The sequence below is a fragment of the Spermophilus citellus genome (assembly GCF_964194105.1).
Source record: "Spermophilus citellus genome assembly, chromosome: 8".
In the NCBI taxonomy this organism is placed as follows: Eukaryota; Metazoa; Chordata; class Mammalia; order Rodentia; family Sciuridae; genus Spermophilus; species Spermophilus citellus.
The window spans coordinates 93,964,049-93,989,988 of record NC_138189.1 but is presented as its reverse complement, the minus strand read 5'-3'; the positions used below and the strand labels follow the sequence as shown (position 1 = coordinate 93,989,988).

Genomic DNA, 25,940 nt, shown 5'->3' with positions numbered 1-25,940 from the left:
ATTATTACTATTCAGGAATGTGTATTAATTAAACAGATTTGGGACATAAAGTGAATAATATTAAATAATTAACTATTTTGTATCAGGTTTCGTGCTGGGGCTTTTCATATGATATTTTATCCATCAGCTGAGAAAATAAAGGTATGAGTTAAGGGTTAGCACAAGTTTACAAATGCAGAAACTGAGCCCACAGATGGTTAAGTGATTACCCTCAGAGTCACAGACATCTATTTCTCACGTCCAGGTTTATCTATTTCAGGTTATCTCTTTGAGGAGATGTCTGGTACTGTCCTTTGAATTATACAGTGGCAGTGTGCTTTATCTTGAAGCTCAAACTTACTAATAATCTACCATTATTAATATATAAGATCTTTATTCTCCTTAGGTTAATATAAAATGTAGTTTAAAAAACTTGTGAGTCAAAGAGCACCACCACCAGGATTTCTCCTAAAACTCCAGTAAAATGTAGAACAAAATAATTTCCAAGTACTCAGGAGGGCAAAAGAGAGAAAGTATTGCTATTTCTAATTATGTGTAATATTCAATGAAAATGTATCCTCTATTTTGCTTCTAAGCCTGAGTTTCTAAGGAGCATTATGATATGTAACATACAAACCAGAACTTTCTGTACCCTGTTGTATTTCTCAATGAAAGACAATCTGGGCTGTACTAGCTTTCCAAAAATATCACATGTGTTGGCATGCTAAGATTTTTTTAAAACTGAATTCGAATCAGAATTTTTTTTGTTATAAAATTTGTCTTATAACTACCATGAGAACTTTAAAATTTAATCCAAAATTATCATGTGGCTTGTAATAACTTGGAGGACATGGAAATAATTCATAAATTTGGCACAGTATCTCCCAAAATCTGCAGGTTTTCATTTTTCTTTTTACTAATGACTACAAACATATTTGTTACCTTTTATTTATAAGATTAGACTCATAATTTATTTACCTTGTTCTACTTTCAGAAAAGAGTAAATCTTAGCTTTTACTTTATTTATGTAACTTATAAATATTTTATCTATTTAGTAATTACACATGATCTAAGACTATTACAAGCAAGATTAACATCATAACATTAAAAATAGACTGTATAACATTTTCATAAAAATTTATTGATGGTTTAAAAGTCAATAAAATCTCTGGAAGTTTCAGATAATAAAATTTATTAGTTTCACTCTAGAGACTTTAAAATGAAGTGCTATCACTTAGCATTTATTGGCTATAATCCAAATATGACACCAACTAATGATTAATACTTCTTAAAATGTCCTGGGTTTTGGTCTTGATCTTTTACCACTAAGTTGTAAAGGTACAAAATCATCAGTTGAAGCTTATGTTTCCTTTCTCAAAAACAGAAAATGAAGTAAATGTACCATTTTTAAGACAATACTAATGTTCCTAAAATACTAGGCCTCTTGTTCCTAAAATAACAAAGGGATAAATTCAACAATGACTTTAGCATATGCTCACATACTATGACTCAGACCATAACACATTTTTGGAAGTCTTGTTAAAATATGGGTGGTGGAATCCAAATTCTCATTTTCTGCACTCTCCAGGTAAGAGATCCTGGGCAATCAACTTCTCCAGGTCTGAGTATTCTCAACTGTAATGACCATAGCAACACTGAAGTCATGGGATTGTGTTGATGATTAAATGAACTGTTTGCAAAGTGCCTAGCAGAACAAGTACTCAGTAAATACTAGTGAAAATGACAATCCATGTTACCATAATATAATCTCTTGATATGGATTTTCACCCTAAGCTTTAGCAAAAATAGTACAGATCCTCACAGGCATGACAGAACATTAAATGGTATTACCATAGCCAGTTTCATCAAATAGGAAAGATAATGTTTAACAGTAGTTTAATAATGGTTACTGTTTATCTGGGTTGCATTAAACTGAAATGTTTTTTATGAAACTAAACTTTTTTTTTTCACAAATACCATTTGGATCCATCTGGTTTGAACCTCTCTAAAAAAATGACAAAACCAATTTTATTAACCTGAGACTAAGATAAGAGAGAGAGGAGAGAGAGAGACAGAGAGAGAGAGAGAGAGAGAGAGAGAGAGAGAGAGAGAGAATGAGAATTGAATTTATGGAATTATTAGACCACAAAATGAACTATATTCAGTATTCTAATTCTAACCAATTAAATTAGGCACAGATATAAACATAATTTACATAGCTAACTACCCATATGTTTATTATTGACCCTTTGTTTAGAAAAAGCAAAGGGTGTTTGGTTTGTTCTGGCTTTGTGTGCCCTTTTATTTTTGCATTATGTACTATCCTGTGATCTTCTTTGGTACATTCATTCTGGAACTTGCAGTATGCTGTGTAGTGCTATTCGGGTTAAGATTGATTAATGCTTGTCTAATATTTTCAGTACTTAGATTTTGAGTGTCAATATTAATATTTATTCAATGTAAAATGAGGTCAGTGAGACTACTTGTCCATAGCTCTAAAAAGTTTTGATCATATTTGCAATTACACAGATTTATGAAGATCTTTGAAATGTGACTCTTCTTTTATTTAAAACTGCTTCATGCAAATTATTTCTTTAGCTATCTTCTAAAGTACTCTGTGGTGGTTCAGATTAGACCAGAACACTTTATATTCTGGGATTTCTCTTGAACACTCTCTACACCCAAAGGCATGGACCATAATTCCCAGGCAGCCATGCAACTCTCCCTAACACATTTCAGATACTATAATTATGCATTCTTTTCAAGCAATCTGATCCTAGGCATAACATTTGTGCATCTATTTATTTAAATATATATTGTATGCTTCTTCTGTAGCAAGCAGTGTCTTAGTACTGGGAATGGAGCAGTATAGATTTAGGCAAAAACCTTGCTCTCATGTAGCTCATGATCTACGACTTGAGAGAGAAAAGTACTAAGGGAAGAGGTAAGATATGTGAAAAGAGGCTAGGTGCTGTGGCACATTCCTGTAATCCCAGCAGCTGGGGAGACTGAGACAGGAGGATCACGAGTTCAAAGCCAGCCTCAGCAATTTAGTGAGGCCCTAAGCATCTGAGTGAGACCCTGTCTTTAAATAAAATATATAAAAAGTGCTAGGGATGTGGTTTAGTGGTTAAGCACCTTGGGTTCAATCCCTGGTACGTGTACACACACACACACACACACACACACACACACACACACACAAAAGATATATACATGAAATGAGGAAAGGCAATAAATGATATGAAATATGGAGAAAAATACAGTAGGAAGGAAGGAGAGAGTAGTAGGAGAGCTGTGTCATTGTAGATAGGATGGTCAGACAAAGCCTCAAAGGAGCCAAGTATGGGAGACACTATTTTGGGGGAGTACACTTTAGAAGACAGACGAGAGAACCCCATAGAAAGAGCAGAGTGGCATATTTAAGGACCAAGGAGGCCAGGCTGCCTGGAGTTGGAGGAGACTGGGGAGGACAGAAAGCAGCATTGAGTCATGTAAGACTTGGTAGCCTATTTTAAGAGCTTTGGTTTTAATTCTGAATAAAAAGTGATTAGAAGAGCTGGGGTTGGGGCTCAGCAGTAGTGCACTTGCAGTGTGTGAGGCACTGAGTTTGATTCTCAGCACTGCACTTAAATAAATAAAATAAAGGTCTATCAACAACTAAAAAAAAAACAAAAAAAAAAAGAAAAGATGTGATTAGACAGTTTTTAGCAAAGTGACACAAACTGACTTGTTTTAATAGTAACACTCAGGCTGAAAGGGAGCAAGGACAGAAGCAGGGAATGCTATTATAATCCTTTAGGCGAGAGATGAGGTGTTTTACACAGGGCGAAAGGCAGGAGAGGTGGTAAGAAGTGGTTGGATTCTGGGTGCACTTTAAAGGGAAAACTGATTTTTCTGATGGATTTATGAAGGATGAGAGCAAAAGAGGATGTGGTGATGACAGTTGGGGTTTCTATATAGAAAATGAGGGTTAGGATTTCATGAACTGTGATGCAGAAGACTGTGTGTAAAGGTTTAAAGGAATAATCGGGAGGTCCATTTTGAACACAGTGTTTGATTGGTCTATGTGATCTCCAAGTAGGCAATTGGATAATGAGTCTGAGGTCTAGAAGAGAGGTTTTAGTTAGAGATAAAAGTTTTGGTGCACTCAGTGTACACAGGTAGTACTCAAAACCATTGTGCCAGGTGAGTGTCTATGAGAAACAGAAGAGACTCAGGGGCTGAGCCTCACTGCATTCCAAGTTTTAGAGGTCAGGAGGATGAGGAGCCAGAAAGGAGAATGGGGAAGGGTGTCCAGAGATGTAGGAGGAAGAAAACCTGGAGAATGTGGCTATCTTGGAAGCCAAATGAAAAAAAAATTATTTTCAGGTGGATGAAATGATCAGCTATTAAAATGATATTGAGGAACTGAATGATAGCTTTAGGCTGTGGTGGTCACTCGTTATTTGATCAAAGAAATTTCAGTGGAGTGGTGAGTTGAACTCTGGATTGAGGCTCATTCAATGGACAGTGCACAGACAAAATACTGCTTTAAGGACTCTTTCTATAAAGACAGAGAGAGAATAAGGAAGGTAGCTGGAAGGGGAAGTGGAATTAAGAGAGGACTTATTTTTTTCTACAATACAAAAGAAGTGATAGCATTTTCATTTCATTGATGGGAAGAACATCAACAGGGAAAGCAAATTAATGACTCGAGAAAGAGAGAAGGGAGACTTACTGGCTGGTATCTTTGAGTGGATGGTGAGGACAATAGGGCCAGGGCACAAGAAAGGGAGAGTCTGACCATTGCTAGAAATTGCTAATTTAGGGAAAGAAAGGCTATGTGAGTAAAGGATCAGGAAGTGGTGTGTGTGGTTCTGGGAGTTGGGTGTGGGGTGAAAGTTCTCTTTTAACTGCTTCTATTTTTTCAGTGAAGTATGAGTCAAGATCATCAGCTAAGAGGGAAGATGGGAGAGGAAATGACAGAGGTTGAGAAGACAGAAGGTGTGAAATAAAAATCTAGAATAGTGGAAGAGTGATTAATGGTAGCAGGGTAATTCCCAGGTAGCGTAAAGGGCCTGCCTGAGGCCCATGATCAGGAATTAAAGGGAGTCCAGGTAGGATGTATGTGTGTTCTTCCTCAGTCACATTTAGGTCTGAGATCACATAGACAGTTATATATAATCAGTTATAGACAATCAGAATGTGGTTTAGCCAACCATTTATGGTAAAGCTAGAGAAATACAAAAGAACTGAGGATGCATAGAAGGAAATGCATGCAATGATTATAAAGCATACATAGAATTTTGTGCTGAGTCTGGAGAAATGTGGATATGCTGAAAAAGTAATGGATTCTAGGAATCGGGTGCAAGGATTACTGGAGTTGGCTGAATAGGTTGGCAAAAGAGGAAGTGGTGATCAGAGGTTTAGATGCTTAGAGTTGAGAACCTGGAAGAAGGTTATAATTATTGGAAACAAAAAAGTCTAGAGTATGGCCATGCAAGTGGATGAGGTAGAAAAAAGGAAAATTCCTTTGGCTAGAGAGAAATGCAGGAACCTGAGTGTCTGGAGAATTCATGTATGTATATGTCAAGAACATGAACATAAACTGGAAACTAAAATCTTCAAGGGACGAGGAATGGGAGCTAGAGGTTACACACTGAGAACAACTGGAGCTTTATGAAAGAGGAGGAGGAATAGTATATAGAGCAGCGAAGAGTATGGAGCACAAATACAGCTCCAGCTCTATTCCAGATGCATAGAAAGATTAAAGGGTGTATACATATCTATCACTTGAGAGAACTTCAGAGAAGCAGTTCCTTCAGATTCAATTAGAGCAAAAAGGTTAAAAGCAATGTTCAGAGAACAGATTTAACAAGAGAGATGTTACTAATAACCATGCTCACATGTTCCAAAGGGCTTAGTGTAAAAGTTTCAGGAAGTAGTAAGAGACAGTCAGAAAAGGGGGTATTCAGTATTTGGAGGGATGAGGGTTCAGTTGACTGGGTCAGATATGGATAGCAAGTGTGATAACTTTAGCCCAAACAGGCCCAAGCAGATAGTAATGGGGATGGTAGAGGGACTGTCTGGAGAAAGAGGTAGAGAGTCTACCCAGGAGCCTGAAGAGTTCTGGAGTCCCACCTTGACTTCTACTGATGGAGGTCAATAGAGGGAAGATCTTAATGTAAATGAGTATTCAGTATAACTCTTTAGATGTGAACTACAACCAGAGGCAAGAGATGTGTGAGATAAGATCAAGCTGCCATTTCTGCTTAGTCATCTTCTCCTTGGTTATTTTCTTCATGTCATTGGAAATCATCCAGACCTTCTGCAGTGGCTGAGATTTTGCCCATTCATATTTTAGGATTTTCTTTCTTTTGCTGGCCATTTATTCTAAACAGTCTCTTCCCTGTATAGAAGTTTCCTGGGCTGGGTGTGGTGGGATACTCTTGTAATCCCAGCTGCTAAGGAGGTTGAGGCAGGAGTTTTGAGTCTAAGCTAGTTGTGACAATTTAGTGAGACCATGTGTCAAAAAAACAAAACAAAACAAACAAAGAAACAAAAAAACAAACAAAAAAGAAGTTTCCAGTCATTTCCTATCCACTATCTATCCCTCTCTGCCCCCTGAATTTCTCACTCCCTCTGCTTCTCTCTGTATGTGTGTGCAATTTTAATGAGTCCCCAGATTCTATCATCTCCAGTGTTTCCAAGGCCTTTCTCTCTTGGAGAAAGTAGCAGAAGAGAAAAAGGAGATCTTGTTTTCAAATGGTACTGCTTCAAATTGAGGGGTCTCATTCCAAGAACTACAACCAGAGGCAAGAGATGTGTATGATGAGATCAAGCTGTATATAAGTGAATTTGGCAATTCTGCATTAAGGAATGCTTTCAGTTTGAAGGGAGCATAAACGGGAGCTACCTAGCTGTTAATGAAAACACACACAGACACTCATGCATGTGTGTCTGTATGTGTGTATGTGTGTGTGCGCATAAATTGAAATAGGCAATTGTTTTTAATTCCATACTCTGTTCCTTTTTGGCCTTCTCCTTCAGAAATAAAAGGTCTTAGGGTGGGATGTAAGTGTCTAAAATGCAGGTGAGCAAGAGCTTATAAATAAGGACACACCTTGGAGCATAAGGGTGTGCTTACACATATGCACACAATTGTCATCAGTAAAATAAGAAAGGTCTTTTTGCAGTGTGGAGTGGACAGTGGGTAGTCTAAAATGAAACCCTGCCTCTTAGTAGATATGCAAAATCATTGCTGGGGTGAGGAATGGTGTTTCTGCCATTGGAAAAGAGGCTTTGAAGAACAAAGGAAGACAGTAATAGTGCCCAGGGGAGGCAGAAAGGAGAAGTAGGGAAAGAAAGAAACAAGTTTTCAGGGAGTTGAGAATATATCATTTAACAGAATAGCCAGAATTCTTAAGATTTGTTATTTAAGTTTTCCTTAGAGTAACTTGTTTGGATATCAGACTAATGATAGTCCTTGAAGCCCCTTTTAACAACTCTACTTTTGGTGAGTTTTTTTGTCTATGAAGGAAATATGTTCTTACTAACCATTTGCATCCAGAGTTAAAAATTTATCAATTTGCAGGAAGTAATGCAAGTCCCACACACTGGGGACTTGGAACACAGGAAGATTGAAGGACTTAAGAAGAAAAATATATATACTAATATAATTATGGTTAAAATTAAGCAGGTAGGCACGGAGTCTAGCACTGACTGACATGAACCAACTCAAAAAAAATTTATAAAGTAGAATTTATAAACTTGACTTCAGTCTTGTGTAGTAGAAAAGAGTATACTGTTGGAAAGAATAATAATAGGTATCCATATAATGTTTGGTAAATGAATGCTTGAATGATCTTTGTACGCAGGGCCAGCCCCTTAAATCACTGTGTGTCATAGTATACATTTATGCAGTGGGAAGCAATAATACCCATGATATCAAGTAGTAGTTACCTTTACTGGAAGTCTACTACAGGCTCATCATTGTAGTGTACACACACATATAATCTACAATATATTTCTCTACCTCAAAGGGAGACTATTGAGGTCTGAAATGTTACAACAACCCATTATGTTGTCTACTACGGTTTCTTAGGGACCAAATTATGACCTTGGTGGTTGTCATTAGATAGAGTTTATTAACAAAAGTTGGGATAGGTACAAATGATGATTTCACCGAGGCTAGAGTAACTGGAAGGACAAGTCTGGACAAATTCTAACAAGTTCATTTCTTCTGATTTTAGCTAGAAATCTTCTTAGTCAAAATAGTCATTATTTCTTTCAGACCATTGGTAGTTCTGGGGGACATAGCACAATTCCTAACACTTAGGAACACTAAGTCACTAAGTCACTCTGCTTTCTAGATGCAAAGGCTCAAGTCTTATCATTTTCTGTTTACAAATCACCTGTGAAGGCCGTATTTCTTCTACTTAAGAGTGGGAAATTGCTGAGAATACTTCTATGTGCCTCAGCTTGAGAAATGCTGCTTTAAAAATTGAGTGTTCCCTGTAATTGATTTTTTGAAATCAGCACAATCACAAACATGACAGAAGAAGAAATTAGTAGATGGTACCTAAGTAAATGTGATTATTCAGACGATACAGACTACACTTCTATTAAAGTGTTTTAGATTGGCACTCAAATGAAAGAGTAAAATTCAAAGATTCTCATGGAACTCTGTTCCTTAAGAATACATCCAGAGATCCAGGCTAACAAAGACCATTTTAAAACAATGCTTCTCTCTGGTCCAATTCCTACTTACATATGTTAACAAGGCCCAGCTTCAGACTATAAGAGTAAATGTCTTCTGATAGTGTTTCCAAAAGCTGGAAATGGACGCATCTGTACCCGACTTGTCAATAAATACTTATTGAATATTTTTTTCAATAACCTGGTTATCCATAACCTGATTCCATTTACTGACATAATGGATGAATGAATCAGATTCCTGTTTTCTTCCTTACTGTACATACTATTCATTAGCTCATTCATGATACAAACATTAGTGAAGTACCCTCTTTCTTGTGCCAGGTGTTATGTTAGGTGTGAAGGTTACTACTGTGAATAGGATTTATTGCCTGTGAGAAGTCTTATTGAGAATAGACAGAGAAAATGCACAAATACAATAACTTGGTGAACAGAACCAAATTTTGTAATTGCTCAGAGTATGAAGTGGCTAAGGAGCTTGTGTATCTCAGTCTAACTCAGAAGTATATATTAAATGTTATTTAGAGGAATTTGTTTTATAATAATGTAAAATAGATAAATGATATGCTATTTAGACAACACTTAAAAGCTAACTTATGTTGTTTAGTGGCTCTCTCCTTTCTCTTCCCATAGCCTTCTAGAATACAAATTTGACTTATTTTTAATCAATGTTGTAAAAAATGGGGAGAAGATTAGAAATCATTGTAATTCTTTAATAACATTGCCAACTTTTGCATGGATACCTTGAAATACAGACTTGGTTCTTACTAGAATGTTTGGTATAAAACAAATATTCAATAATTATTTTATTGTGTGAATTCTTGATATCCAGTTATTTTTATTTATTGAATTTAAGTGATTGCTTATTAATATTAAAACTTTGTACCATATTTTAATCTGAGTTTTATGTCTTATGTCCAAAAATGTTTCTTCACTTGTGTATCATTAGAAGTAGAAGAATAGAGCACAGACTAGAAATAGCTTCAGAACTTTTTTTGAGTTCTGTTTCCTTCTTACTTTCTTTCCTCTGAGATCCTTGGACTCTTTCTTCCTCTCACTCTGATTTTACCCTTGGCCTCTGGAGGCACCTTAGACTGTCCCACTACAGAATTCTTTTGTTTCATTGGAAAAAAAGTTACTAGTTGATTTTGATACACACTGCTGCCTCTGCTTGATAAATTCTGTGTTGGGGGGCGAAATGCAGATTTTTAATGCCTTCTTTAGAAATGTTTGCTTGAAATATAAAATAATCAATATACAGAGATAAAACCTCTTCTTTTAATAGTATCTCTAAAACTGAAAATTATGCTTATTAATTGTCATTTGGTTTTAGAATCACAGAATTTTATTACTTTAAAAATCTTGAGGGATCAACCATTCTAACCCGTTCTTTTCACTTTTACTTTTTAAATAAAAACTAAAAGAATTAAAAAAATAAAAATAAAAACAAAGCCATGTTTGAAAAAAAAAAGACTAGTTAAGCTTGATATACATATGACATCATAGCATTTTAGAACTCTAATTTTCACATAGATCTAGAAGCTTCAAAAAGATAATTTTCAGAGACTGAGATATTTTCTATTCCACAGGATAATATATAAGGCTAATAAGAAGTTAAGGTCTAAATAAAGTGAAGTAGGGTTATAATGCAGAATCCATAGAATCTTTTTCCTTTGGTTTCATTTTTTTTTGGTTAAGACAAGGAGAGTTAGGAGTGCAGTTTGAAAGCTAGAATCACCAGTTAGTTCCTAATTTTCAATATTCAATTCAGGATTACATGATTTAATGCAATTAAATGCTTAAAAAGTGCTTGACTCATAAAAATAAGCCATAATAACTTTTAGCTATTATTTAAATAATTTGCTGCTTACTTTTAAATTTAATGTTTAATCCCTTTAAAACATGAATATTATAATAAGCAGTTTAAATAATTTTCTTTTGCTGAGATTTATATGACCATTTTCCTTAATATATATATATATATATATATATATATATATATATATATATATATATAAAATTAACTACTAAAAATAATTCATAATTTCTCATAAAAATGAATTTAACCAAAAAAAATGAGACTGTGTGAAAATGACACTGGAATTAGGAGAGTTAAAACTTCAGAAGCCAAATAGAAGTTCTTTGAATTACTGATAAGGGTGGCTATTAGTGGGTCAAGCTTCTTTTACACACCTGCTTCCTAGGTTTCATTGGAATTCAAAATGCTTTTTAAAATGTCATTTCTGCATCATTTAATACTTTGCTAGCCTAGGTAAACATTGTATATTGAACTCAAAATGCCTAATTTAACTGATCATATTTAACCAACTTTCAGTAATAGAAAATAGTTGTATGTGGGGCTGGCTGGGGTTTTGGCTCAGCGGTAGAATGCTTGCCTAGCACCTGTGGGGCCCTGGGTTCAATACTCAACATCACATAAAAATAAAATAAAGCTATTGTATCCAACTACAACTAAAACAAAGTATTAAAAAGAAAAGAAAATAGCTGTATCGAAGGACAGAGTTAAAAAATCTATGTTTTATTATCTCTTGAATCTAACTGAAAAATAATAGCTTATAATTAGTTACTTTATAGATTCCAGACAACATTAACGTGCATTAAATTAGGCTATCTTATAAGTAGTTATCGCCAGACTGGAACATTTCTCCTTTGTACCGAGGGATAAAATTTGTGTTATGCCTTTAGTAATGGAGAGAAAGAATAGGAACTGAGGCTTTCTGTTGCTTATGTTGTATTCTCTGCTAGACCCCACTCCCTCTGTAGCCCCAAATGTGAATGGTTTCATAGTGATTTGGCATAGATCCACAAAATGAATATTTTTGCTTCATCTCATTGTCAGTCTTCTTATTTGCATTGCAACACTTGCTAAAATAGAAATGAGTTGAGAAAATTCAAATAAGCACACTATAAAAACTATTCCTAAGCATCCATCATCTGCTCTTAACACGATCTATGGGAGCACCAACTTTATTTATTTGGTTTGAAAGGACATGTTGTTTCCACAAGATGACCTCATGTCTCAGGTTTCATCTAAACATCTTCAGTTTTTTTGTGCACATGTACATACCCACATGTATGCAAATGTGTGTGAAATTTCACAAAATTGAACACTTGCCATGCACAGTGAATTCTATTTTCTTTTATTCTAGTTCATGATTTGAAATATGCTGGTTGACAATAAGCTGATTTTATGACCCTGCTATGTCCTACTGTTTGAATCACTGATTTATAGCTTAATTATTTTACCTTAGAGAGCATGGATTTGTGAATCAGACAGATCTATGTATACGTTTTTTGTTTGTCCTCTTATTAGTGGTAGGGATCTTTGAAGTAAATTACTTGACTTCTATCACCTATAAAATATAATATATATATTTAAGTTATACTATGATTATGTAAAATATAAACTATAATAATGATTGTTTCTTATTCTTTCATTCATCAGCTACTTATTCCTCAGCACCCATAGACTCTTTACCTCTTGTTTTTTTTTTTTTTTCTTTTTCTTTTTTTTGTACCAGAGATTGATCCAGGGGCTTAGTCACTAAGCCATGTCCTAAATTCTTTTGATCTTTTTGAGACAGGGTCTCACTGAGTTACTTAGAACCTCACTAAGTTGATGAGGCTGGTTTTGACTTGCAATTCTCCTGCTCAGCCTCCCAAGCTTCTGGGCTAACAGAAATGTACCTCTCTTGTTCTTTATAAGCTTCTGAGGATAAATTTTTTTTTTTTTAAAGATAGAGTGAGAGAGGGGAGAGAGAGAGAGAGAGAGAGAGAGAGAGAGAGAGAGAGAGAGAGAGAGAGAGAGAGAGAATTTTGGTATTTATTTTTTAGTTCTCGGCGGACACAACATCTTTGTTGGTATGTGGTGCTGAGGATCGAACCCGGGCCGCATGCATGCCAGGCGAGCGCGCTACCGCTTGAGCCACATCCCCAGCCCCCTTCTGAGGATAAATTTTATAACTAGTTTTTCTCTGAAGCTGACTCAACTGTCATTCTTTAAATTTGAGGGTTATGTGATAGAAACATTTGATGGAACTAGATAGGGGGAAAGACCAGTGCCCAAAAGGGAGCTACTGGCCTGGAGCATTCGATGGAATGCCCCAATGGAGAAGTGACCTGGAAGTGGACAACGTAAGGTGGTGTACTTCAACGCATTCTTGTTCTAAATTCCCTATGAAATAATCAGTGACTTACCCAATTCCAAGTCTTATTGCAAATATTTTTAAATTGACAAGGTCGTAGCAAATAGCTCATGAAATATTCATCATTTGGGAATTAAAAAGAAAACCTTAAACACTTGAGAATAATAAAAAGTCACCCATAAAACAAATTTACTCCTAAATCACCTACAGTTTATACTTTATTAAATCAGAGACCTTGGAGACCAGCCAAGGACACAGCTAAATCACATTTGACAAAGATGACACAGTGTTTGCTCTGCCCTTCTTTATCATCACAACTAAATAAATACTTAATTCCATCACAGGAAACAAGTTGTCTTAGTTTAAGGAAGCTACCATGAAGAAGTGAAAAAGGTGCACATAAATTATGGATGGATACAGAGAGAATGGATGGAAGAAAAGTAAATGGGTTATTTTGTTGGTTTTATTTTTCCCCCATTGTACAGATTATTCCTTTTTTTAAGGTCATTTGTGCTGATGGAGGATGGAGCTGTAAATAGTATTTCATAAATATTTGTATTTGTGTCATCTACAGATGTGGCTTCTCTTGGGAAGTCCTGGTTTAGGGGTACCTCTGACACAAGAGCCCCAAACCCAGGGGGAGGGGGGCTTGGATTTCTGGGGTGCCAGTTTTCTCTATCACTGCCCTTAAATGTGACCATTTTCTCTCTATCTTTTACTTCTGAAATATTTTAGGAACTCATCTATTTTAATTGCCTCCATCCAAATTACATTTTAATACAATTAAAGAAGTTACAGAAGTTAATTGGACTTTTCTAATAGTGTAAGGCTTAGACTGAGGGCCTTTCATTCAACTTGTAAGATTTATAAAGCAAGGTAGCCAGAGATCTGAAAAGTAAAATTGTTGACGAGTGTATATTATTTTTCAGTGGTTTAATAAGAGTATGTGTGGGCTGTTTAGGGACAGAAACTATGCCATGTGGCCTTTGCTTCCCTTAGAACCTGGCAGCTAGAGCTGAGCACTTGGTGGGTACCTTGCAAATCCTTGCTAAGTTTGTATAAATTATGAATTCGTACTATGGTACAAAACCATATTTGTTTTGTTAAATTGATTTTGACACAAAATTTAACCTTCATGTAAGTTTAGTTGCATCTTTGTTTAGTCAGCTTTTTTGCTGCTGTGACTAAAAGATCTGACTCAGAACAATTTTATGGGAGGAAGAAAAGTTTATTTGGGGGCTCATGGCTTCAAAGGCCTCTTTGTCCATGGACAGCAGGCTCCATTCCTCGGGGCTCGAGGTGAAGCTGAACATCATGGTGAATGTGTGGCAGAAGGAAGCAGCTCACATGATGATCAGGAAGGAGAGAGAGAGAGAGAGAGAGAGAGAGAGAGAGAGAGAGAGAGAGAGAGAGAGAGACTCCACTCTCCAGATGCAAAATACATAGCCCATAACCATGTCCCCCATGGACCACTTCCTCCAGCCACACCCCACCTGCCTCCAGTTACCGATACAACCCATGAGGGATAAATTCACTGATTAGGCTAAGGCTATAGCCCAATCATTTCTCCTCCAAACCTTCTTGCCCTGTCTCACACGTGAACTTTTAGTGGGACACCTCACATCCAAAGCACAACACCTCACATATAAACCATAAAAATCTTCTTGATTCTGTTCTTCAACTTTTTGGAATGGACAACTCTGTGGCTTTTCTGGATGTGACAGAAGTTTAACTAACACTCAAACGACTCTATAAAAATTTTTATTGCATATCTGCTGTACCTGGGGTTTCATCTTCTAGTTTTATATGAGCTTAGGAAAATCCATCAATGTGCAAAATATATAATAAAATCAGCAAGGGAAATAGAGACTAGAGTATCATAAATCTCATTGTAAACAATTACAATATTGCTTCATAAAATTTTGATAGAAGTACTCAAAAAAGATAACTTTTTTTAGGATTGATTGATATGCTCATTATTGTTTCAAAGTAGCATTATGACCTTGTTTTTTAACTACTTGGTCTGTTTAGCCATTTTAACAATATATAGAAATAGCATTATTCTAAAGTTGTAGTATCAAAAGTGATACCTTGCCTGGTACTCAAAGATCTATGTAGCCCAATATCTTGCTTACAATAAGGGCTCAGTGGATATTTGTTGATTATTTTAAAAATTCAAGTTTATATTTTTTATCAGTATTAACTTAAGTAAACTAATATCAAGGACCTATCCATAGTAGCTGATTGGGTTGGTTTCTGTTCAACATGTGTAATTGACAGATATTTAAACTATTGCTAGAAATTAGTCTATATCTGCATGTAGAGAATCTAACACCTGTGTAGATCATTGCTAAAGTGGATCTATACCTCAATGCATCATATTATCATGCTAAAATGCTTCCCTCACAAATTCATATTTCAATAGAAGGCTGTAGGTAACACATCTCTGTACGACAAATCTGTTCATACTCTTTATCAGCTTCATGTCTTTTGCCACTAAACTTGAAGGGAGGCCTTATCAGGAATATCAGCACCCTAAGATTATCATATTTACTAATTTCAATACCATGGTCAGGACCAGCTGGAATTAAGAATGGATCGTTACTGTTATTGTGATTTAGTGCTACGGTGTATAAGGAGGACAGTTTCTATAACTTTCATATTTAGTATGACTTTTTCTGTTTTATGCTTAGAATATCACTAGATCATTCTTGAATAAGTACTCTTCTATAGATACAGTATATAAAACAAATGCTTCTCTAACATATGCAATGATACTATAGTGTAAACCATTTCTGTATTCTTTTCCAATATCAAAAATAATTATAATGAATCTCTGAAATTATCTATGAAGTAACATTTTGTAGAGTGACTTGGGTTTACATGAAATGTACAAGACACACCAAGACATGTATACTTCAATTTGCATGTGGAAAGCCTTTAATTTTTCAGTATTGATATTAAAATATTTTCTGTGTATGGCAAGTAGGATATGAAAACTAATAACTGGTACCTCATACCATCTGCCAAACTGTTTTTTACATTTATTGTTTTGTTTTTGCTTTTGTTTTTGCTAGAGCATGAGATGAAGACCACAGTCCTTTTCTGAAGATGCAGGGACTAGTGTTTACTCAGTGGGGAAATGGCAGGGAGGGTTTGGATTAGTATGCAATGCTAATTCCTGTAAAATCTACACTTTTTCCATCTCATCACTGTACATTCTAAGAATATTCCTTGGAGAACATTCAATGTCAAGTCTGGGCTCTTATGACTCATCTCACATTTTCAATGCTAGTGATGATTAGGAGAGTGGGTTTCATTCTCCATGTTGACATTAGCTGGGTACTCACTTCTGAACTCTGTTTGCTCATCTATGTTAGTTTACCAGATATCCAAGATCTTTTCCAGTTTTAAACTATATACAGCTTGAGTTAATAATTTTTTAAGATCATTAATTGGTAGACACTCATATCCAACAGCCTTTTTTTTAGAGAGTTGTTATGAGAGTAAAAAATAATATATGTAAAGTAGCTTACACGTTTAGTACATAACTGGTGCTCATAAGTATTCATCTGTTTATCTGTCATCATACTGCCTAAATAGACATTTTCATCCACTGAGATGATGATCATTGTTATCATTATTGTTGTTGTTTATATGATATTGGTAGAGGGCATTGTGGGTTACTCACCTAAAACTTGTTTCTAACTACTGGTTAGTAGCAGAGCAAGAACAGATTACATTTCTTAGAGTTTCCAGCACCATGTTACTATTCCTGTAGTTGGCCATACTTTAAAGAAGGAAAAAAAAAGGAAATTAGAAGAAAATGAAAGAGAAAAAAGCACAGTCAATTGCAAACAAATAATATTCTTTTAGCACCTAAAAGGAAATATTTCCAATTCTCTCTAATTAACCCAATTGTTCCATGGGTTTTCCTTGTTTTTTTTTTTTTTTTTTTTTTGCAAAATTTTTAACTTTATATTCATGTACTTTCCTTCTATTTATTTAGTAGAGTTATAACACAAATGGTGTTTTATTCCCTCTAGCATACTAAGAATATTAACTGAGTGCTTAGCCTACTATTTTCAGGTTTAATTAATTCTTATCATTTCATCTTAAATTTTTATTTTTAATTTTTAACCATAATACATTTCTAAGTTTTTTTTCCCAAATTGTTGGTCAGTATTGTGAGACTAAGTAGCTGATTAGAATCAGTCATCATATTGATCTAAAGTATAATTAGGAGGTAGGGGATTACCTATTTTGACACACTTAGTATGTGTCAAAATAGGTAATCTAAGTGTGAATGACACTTAGTGCTGTTTTGAGGTCAAAAGGAATGAATTTTTTTTTTCAATAACTTGTTGGTGGCACAGCACATGCTCACATATCCTGTGATTTTGACATTGTCAAAAATGAAACTATACATAGGAAAAAGAATAGAGAACTAGAGGATTGAGTAACTTAATTCATATGGATATTGAATTTATCCTGTGTCTGCTGGAAACTAGCAAAAAACGACAGTGAATTACATGATTTTTTTTTAAAGTTTAGCAAAAGGAAGAAAAGAGCTTTTTTTTTTTTTAAAATAAAACTTTTTCCTCTTACTGACTTCAGTAACAGTTAATCCAGAGAATAGATATTCTATAAACACAAGGCCATAAAATCTTGCTCAGATGGACATCTCTTATATCCATCTTACATAAAAACCAAACGGGTCATCATGTTTCATAATTGAGTGAAACCATTTCTCTAGGGAATAGAAATAATGTGTTCCAGACACATTGCTTTCTGGTGATCTAACTGAGCATCAATCCTGATATTAATCTAGGGAGTGAAGAGTTAATGTCTCTGTTAAACACAAATTGTTTCATATACACTTTGGCCAGAACTCAGTAAGCTTATGATGAATGTTCTAATGAATGCAGAGACTTAACATCTTGAAATGGAAAGGACTTTGTTTCCTCAAACACCACATGTGCAGAAGGCACTACTGGGAATTGCTAGAGGGTGCCCTGTTTCTCCAATCAGATAAAAAGGCTGCCCAGTTCTGTATGTCTGTCTTCTTTCTACTCCTTTACCAGACAAAGTAAAAATATTTAGCAACAACAACCTCTTTTGAACTTCGGGCCAGTATTATCAAGTGACTACTCTCTGCTAAAAAGCATCAATGTGGCTTCTGTGGGAAGTTTGGATTTTTAGAAATTGTTACCCATAGGACTTCCCAGAATGGGCTAACCAAAAACATTATATATCTTATTCTCAAGAAATCAGCTTAGTTCTATCCTTAAATAGTATTGTCACTCTCCATTTTCATGTAATTTATTTTAGCTTATGATCATAAAATAAAACATTTTAAGTCCAGTTGATACAAGTTGCTTTTCTGATAACTATCTATCATATTTGCATGTGTGTGTGTGTATGTGTGTGTTACTGGGGACTGAACCCAGTATTTCATACATGTGGGGTAGATGCTCTAGCACAGACCAACATCCCAGGCCCTTCTATATTATTCTTTATTTTGAGACAGGGTCTTGTAGCTGGGATTATAGGTGTGCACCACTATACCTGACAACATATTCCATTTCTAGTTAAAATTATTTGTGGTCAAAAATTCCCAAACCAAGACATTAGCATAAAGCAAGCTGCTAATGGACATGTATTTAGGAATATGACTGCCATCCCAAATGTTTGCATGTTAAAAGAAGGCAACAGAAGAATTTATATATAGTATTTGTAACTAGAATTTCCCCCATCTGTGTCTTTAAAGCCACTCTAGTTTCAGTAGTAGTACGGATTAGTATTACAAAATCTTGAACACACATGCGTATCCTGAATTTGATTTGCATAACAGTTTTGTTTTTAAATTATTTCCTCATGAAGAAAATTTTAGTCATATTCTTTTGATTTTTCAATAAAATGCGACTATATTGTAGTGATTTATAATGGGCACTTTGTGCCTCCCCTCAAAAAGATAACTTTTCCTTATTTTTTTTTTTTTTTTAATTTAGAGGGTCAGACTTAATTACAACAAAGTTAGCCATTTGTTGAGAGAAAATGCTTTCATATGTTGGAGATTTAAATGGCTTCCTTTTGTGAAATGAGGTAGGCTACATTTGGAATACATAAAGAGTAAACTCCATGGAGTCAACTAAGATAAGTAATAGGTCACTGGGGTCCTCCTGAGGATAGCCTCTCCTGAAATGATTAATTGAAAATATATTTGGGCTTCATAAGTTTCTAGATTGAAAATCATGTCTTTGTATCTTTGTTAATTTTTAATACATTTTCCCCCATATTTATGGAAACAAAAATAAGAACTTTGGGGATGTGGTTGTGGCTCAGTGATAGAACACTTGCCTAGCATGTGTGAGGCACTGGGTTGGATTCTCAGCATAAAATAAAGGTCCATCAGCAACTAAAAAAAAAAAAAAATACATTGAAAAACCTTTTTAAAAATAAGAAGTTTGGTACTCTCATAAGCTGGTCTTTAGCAAGTGGAAGTTTTCAGATGAGCTGCTGCTATAGAGTGCAAGGGGAAATAGATATTTCCACATCCCCAGATGTGATGGAGCAGAGTGTTATAAATGCTCTCGACCTCGATTTGTCATTTGTGGGATTAAAGAGACATTTTACACCTTTTTAAAAAACATTTTATTCCTCAACTCTTTCTATTTTGAGTCTCTAAAATGGCATTCAGGGTACTACTGTGGAGGAGATGATTTTTCAAGCCACTTTAGGAAGCAATAAAGGATTGATGAATAATTAATAATGCTTGACTGTATATTAGAAATATAAACAAGATTTCCTATCCATAGATTCCATCTGTTATCTGTATTTTAGAATTTTAGAGCTAAGTAAAGAACAGATTGAGGCTACTCTACTTTAGAGAAATTGGCTTTTGAGGAGCCATCTTTCCAGCTTACATTAAAAAAGAAATGTCAAAGCACCTTCATCTTTGCCATTCAAACAGTGATATTGTCTGTAAATGTTTAACCACTGACAGTCTGGGTGCAAAAGTCCTGATTTTTTATTTTTGTAGTAAAATTAATTTTCCTATGCCAGGGATATGATAAAGGGGGAAATACTAAAATCAAGAAACTGGAAGGGAAATTACTGGCAAATATTGTGAAGATGCTTCCTTCTTTTCCTCCTTCAGCTGATAATAGCTCAGAGGCCAGAGGCTTAACCACAGAGTTGAATCTGTTTGGAGTAATTGTTTGAAGCGCTCTGATTGTTCTAGATGGGAAACCCTTCTCCATCTTCCCTCAGCTAGTTGGTGATTTCAATTTACAGGTTAAACTTTCTTTTTCTAACATTTAGTAAACATTGACATCAGATAAGACCACTTTTCAAAAAGCTAGTTAGCTGGGCATCATGGCACACATCAGCAGTTCTGGAGGCTGAGGCAGGAGGATAGCAGTTCAAAGCCAGCTTCAGCAAAAGGCACTAAGCAACTCAGTGAGACCCTACAAAATAGTGCTGGAAATGTGGCTCAGTGGTGGTATGACCCTGAGTTCAATCCCCTGGTCCACTCCGCCTTCCCCCCAAAGCTAAAGTGATCACTTTGGTTATCTAATGAGGCATAAATGATCATCAAAATGGTCCATTTTTTAAACTAAAAGAGAGTAGAGGAGATAAAATAATTTAATATCTCATTCCTTTTGTCTTAGAAAGGACATTCATAAAATGTGGATCAACAGCTTTGAAAAGATCTAGGTTTAATCCCAAGTACCACAAGGAGGAAGGAATGGAGGGAAGGAGAGAGGAAAAGAGGAAGGAAGGAAGGAAGGAAGGAAGGAAGGAAGGAAGGAAGGAAGGAAGGAAAGAAAGGAGGGAGGGAGGTTGGTTAGTCAAGCAGTGTGGCACATACCTGTAATCCCTGTGACTCAGGAGGCTGAGGCCAGCCTGGGCAATTTAGCAAGACCCTGTCTCAAAATAATTTGAAAAAAAAGGGGGGTGGGGTGGGATATGTCTCTTGGGGATATAGCTCAGTGGTAGAGAATCCCTGGGTTCAATTCCTGGATCAATACAGAAAGAGTGGATCAATACAGAAAGTCATCCATGTAGATTTTGTCACTTAACCAAGTTTACCATTTGCCTCTAAAGTTAGAAGACTCCTGAATTCTATGATATGAGATTTTAGAGAGAAGATATGTTCTGGCAGAATAAATCTGGTGTTTCTATCATGCCTCAGACACCTGGAAAATAATATCTCCAAATCAAAAATGTCTAATCCCATTTGGACAAAAGCCCTGATATAAGCAAGTTTATAAATTATAGAGACCATTATCTTTTTATATAAAATGCATTAAATAGTTTTAATTTTTTTTATAAAAGTAGTCTTTACCAAACATTTCCTCTTTAGATTAATTCATTTATCTGGCAGTATTTATGGAGTAGATGCTCTGTCTAGGGCCTGGAGCTGAGTAGGAAGTGAATAATTACCATGGATAATCTAAACAGTCCTTTGAAATTCGTGGGTTCTAAAACCTGATGGAAGCAGAGAAAGGAAAGAAGCCTACTGCTAACCACAGACATCTTCAAATGTGACATTCCTTACCTTTTGGCTTCCTGGGCCATCTGGACAACTTCCATTTGCTGGAACATTTGATTCTTACTGAAAGTAACTGATCCATACTCCAAAATGTTTACACAATTCTCCATATACAGAGCCAAAGACTTCTTTAAAAAGTGTGGGAAAGCCAGAGATGGCTATGCAGAAGAATATGTAGCAATCAGAAGGTATCAGAAAAGATTAAGCTCTTAAGTACCATCAGATTTAACTATCACCTTTAAATTCCTACCTTATGGTCATTCTGCTTGTCCCCAGAATAGGTGTATATCAGTTATAATTGCCTATTACCAAAGAGATTGGATGTTGAATAATTAGATCAGAAAACAACTTTATAATGCAATCCTTTCCTTGATCTGGTAGTAGGAGCAAAAACCAATTTTCATTTGTGAATCACCTGTCTGTATTTAACATCGTTAACATTTTCATACTGCTTGAATGCCAGGGGCAAAATAAATTCCATCTTTTTCAAGTTTTTATTATCTTTTTGATTCATTTGTTAATTTTTCTAGGAATGTAATAAAAATATTAGAAGTTCTTCACTTTCTCCCATTTGGTGACAGTAAATGGGCCGAAACCATACAGGCATGTTTTGTAGAACAACTTTATTGGCTACTCAAAGTTAAATGTGGATGAGGAACCAGGGCTGTTTTGCAAAGAAAAAAAAACCAAAGCAAACATTACCTATTTTCTTTATTGAAACATAAAAGGCTGACTACTTTCTATATCAAAATCATTAAGTAAGGGCTGGGCTTGGGGCTCAGTGGTAGAGCGCTTCCCTCACATGTGTGGGGCCCTAGGTTCCATCCTCAGCACCACATACAAATAAATGAATAAAGGTCCATCAGCAACTAAAAAATTTTTTAAAAAATCATTAAGTATAATTACTATACAGCAAATATATTAATATGTTTCTTTTCCTTTTTAGTATTGGGGATTGAACCCAAGGGTGCTTAACCACTGAGCCAGACCCCTACCTTTTTTTTTTTTTTTACAGTTTTTTATTTAGAGACAGGGTCTCACTGAGTTGCTTAGACCTTGCTAAGTTGTTGAGGCTGGCTATGAACTCGAGATTCTCTTGCCTCAGCCTCCTGAACTCCTGGGATTACAGGTGTGGGCCACCACACCCAGCTATATTTCTTCTTCTATGTATGATCAGATCTACTTTCAAACTTCATATGTAGTTGCAAATATTTTCTGTATTTTTAAAATATTGTCTTTCACTCTGCTGACTATTTCCTTTGCTGAGCAGAAGAAGCTTTGTAGTTTGATGTAATCCCATTTGTCTATTTTTGCTTTTGTTCTGTTATTGAAGTACATTCCAAAAAAAATAAAAAATACTGCTCTAGCCAATGAATGTCATGAAACATTTCCTTTGTATTTTCTTCTAGTAGATTTATAGTTTGTGGTTTTATATTTAAGTTTTAAATCTATTTTGTGTTGATTTTTGGAATTAGTGAGAGACAGAGGTCTAGCTTCATTGTTCTGCACATTGATATCAAGTTTTCCTGGCCCCAGTTCTTGAAAAAGGCACCCTTTTCCAAATGTGTGTTCTTGGCACCTTTGTTGAAAAACAGTTGGCCAAAGTGTGTTGATTTCTTTTGGGACTCTCTGTTCTATAAGTGTATGTGTTTGTTTTTATGCCAGGGGCATGCTGTTTTGGGTACTATAACTTTGTAATATGTTCTGAAGTCAAATAGTATGATGCCTTTCTGGTTTTTTTATTTGTTTGTTTGTTTAACATTGTTTGGTTTTGGGAGGTCTTTTGTGGTATCATGAATTTTAGGAGTGATTTTTTTTTTATTTCTTTGGAGAATGTCACTGATACTTTGGTAAAGATTGCATTGACTGTAGATTATGCTAAGTAATAATATGCTAAATGAGTTTTTTCAATGCTGCGGTAAATAACTTTTTACAGATTTATATAGATAGGAACCAGATGTTATAGTTTTAACAGATAATATAAGATAAAATTTAAATTTTTGCTTAAAGAAAGACTGTTTAATGCCATAGAGCAAAATGTATTTTAAGTAAAGTGTTATCATTGAAGAGTTGTATTGCTTTAAATATTGTCCTATAGAAGCTAGGGAGAAAAGAAGAGGTGGTGGGAGGAGAAAGGATTTTATGAAAATAGAAGGGAGACCAGCAGGGTAGAGAGTAGGGATTGGGGGGGAGGGAATGGGGAGGTACAGAGATATGCAGAAGACCAAATTATGCTATGTGCAGGTACAGATATATCACAATGAAACCTACTATTATGTGTAATTATAATTCACCAATAAGATAAATTGTCCTGTGGTTTTATAAAAAGAACTTTTAAAAAAGTTTATAAAAAGAACATTTTTCTCCTACTTGTTAAAAAGTAAGATTAATTTAAAGCTCTATTGGTTCTAGGAACTTGGCAAAATTTTATTTTTTGCCCAACAAAATAAATGATGTAGAATTATTCTCTTTATTTTCTCATTAGAGAAAAGTAGAGATTCCTCTGGCAAGGATGATATACACTTGCCCTCACTTAGATTATAGTTGGTTGATGAGAGCATTATTCTGAGCCAGTTTTAAATAAAAATAAAATAAAAAAGAAAAGTCTCTACTTTTAAAATTTAATTTAATATCCTTAATTAAAAGAAAAAAACATGTTTTGTTGAAATGAAGTTGCCAAATTCATGTTTCTGATGAATATTTATCTTTTTGTTTATTGGAATCAGAAACACTAGAAGGCAGTCTCTGAACTGAATAGATTAAAGAGACTACAAAGAGGAGAGAGACAGACAGACGGGCAGGCAGACAGACGCACCAGAGTCTGTGTATTCTCTGGGTTCTGTGTTTGAATTCGATGGGCACACTGTGTCCCTCATCATGACTCCTCTTCTGAGGTTTTGCTTGTTCTTCTTTCAGAATGGACTCAACGCTCTCCATCTGGCTGCCAAGGAGGGCCACGTGGGTCTGGTCCAGGAGCTGCTGGGACGAGGGTCCTCGGTGGATTCTGCCACTAAGGTAATGTTCATGCTGATAGAACTTGTGTTCCTTAGAAAAGAGGACTTACTTTGGAGCTTCTTTTCCCAGTGTGCATTTCAGAGGTTCCCTGGAGCATTGAAGTTCATAACTACACAACCACAGTGGAAGACCTCCCATTTAAACTTTCCAGTTTGAATCTTTTGTTTAAGGATTTATCAGACATGAGACTGAAGAAATTTCTAAATCTAGCATTGAATAAATTGTCTTTCCTGTTTTGATTCACAAAGAGGACTAAATCAATATATTTTTCTGTGAATAATACCATTTTTCCCTAAGATTAATTCATTTTTTAAAAGTAAATTGATGTGGCAAACTTGTCAGTGGAAATGAACAAGTAATTTTCATGCTTTAATTAAATTGACATATCTTGTAATATATTCATTCAACATGGTATGGGAATATACAGAATACTTTAATGGAAAAGAGCTTTTGGATTTTGGATTGAATTACTAGGGTAAGATTAGATTTTTTTTTCCACTATAAATGTGTGTTTATAAAGAACTTGGAACTCACTTTTTTTTTGAGGGGGGTATTGGGGATTGAACCCAGGGCACTTAACCAATGAGCCATATTCCCAGCCCTTTTTCATATTTAGAAACAGGGTCTTGCTGAATTGCTTAAGCCCTCACTAAATTGCTGAGGAGGCTGGCTTTGAACTTCTGATTCTCCTGCCTCAGCCTCCCTAGCTGCTCGGATTACAGTTGTGCCCCACCATGCCCAGCTGGAACTCACTTTTAAAGAAATACACAAGATGCTTGGCATTACTAGAAGCTATGATCCCTTGTGGATGCTGTTTTTGTTAAAATACATTTGAACCTGTTGACATGTGTATTATAAATAATAGATGTTAAAAAATATCATCAATGCTGACAGATATTTGTCTGTTATTTTTTTTTATTGGTTGTTCACAACATTACAAAGCTCTTGACATATCATATTTCATACATTAGATTGAAGTGGGTTATGAACCCCCAATTTTACCCCAAATGCAGATTGCAGAATCACGTCGGTTACACATCCACAATTTTACATAATGCCCTATTAGTAATTGTTGTATTCTGCTACCTTTCCTACCCCTACTATCCCCCCTCCCCTCCCCTCCCATCTTCTCTCTCTACCCCATCTACTGTAATTCATTTCTCTCCTTGTTTATTTTCCCATTCCCCTCACAACCTCTTATATGTAATTTTGTATAGCAATGAGGGTCTCCCTTCATTTCCATGCAATTTCCCTTTTCTCTCCCTTTCTCTCCCATCTCATGTCTCTGTTTAATGTTACTCTTTTCTTCCTGCTCTTCCTCCCTGCTCTGTTCATAGTTGCTCTCATTATATCAAAGAAGACATTTGGTATTTATTTTTTAGGGATTGGCTAGCTTCACTAAGCATAATCTGCTCTAGTGCCATCCATTTCCCTGCAAATTCTATGATTTTGTCATTTTTTATTGCTGCATAGTACTCCATTGTGTATAGATGCCACATTTTTTTTATCCATTCATCTATTGAAGG

The 25,940-nt window shown here is 35.3% G+C and overlaps 1 protein-coding gene across 20 annotated transcripts in view; it reads left to right on the top strand.

Moving 5' to 3' along the window:
• The window catches only part of ANK2 (ankyrin 2), a 673,244-nt gene that overhangs the window by 462,925 nt on the left and 184,379 nt on the right, over positions 1-25,940 (top strand). For all 20 annotated transcript variants that reach the window (XM_081303463.1, XM_081303451.1, XM_081303454.1 and 17 more), the window contains exon 3: positions 24,316-24,414. In XM_081303463.1, the coding sequence (XP_081159589.1) occupies positions 24,316-24,414 (99 nt within the window). The remainder of the gene's footprint in view (positions 1-24,315; positions 24,415-25,940) is intronic.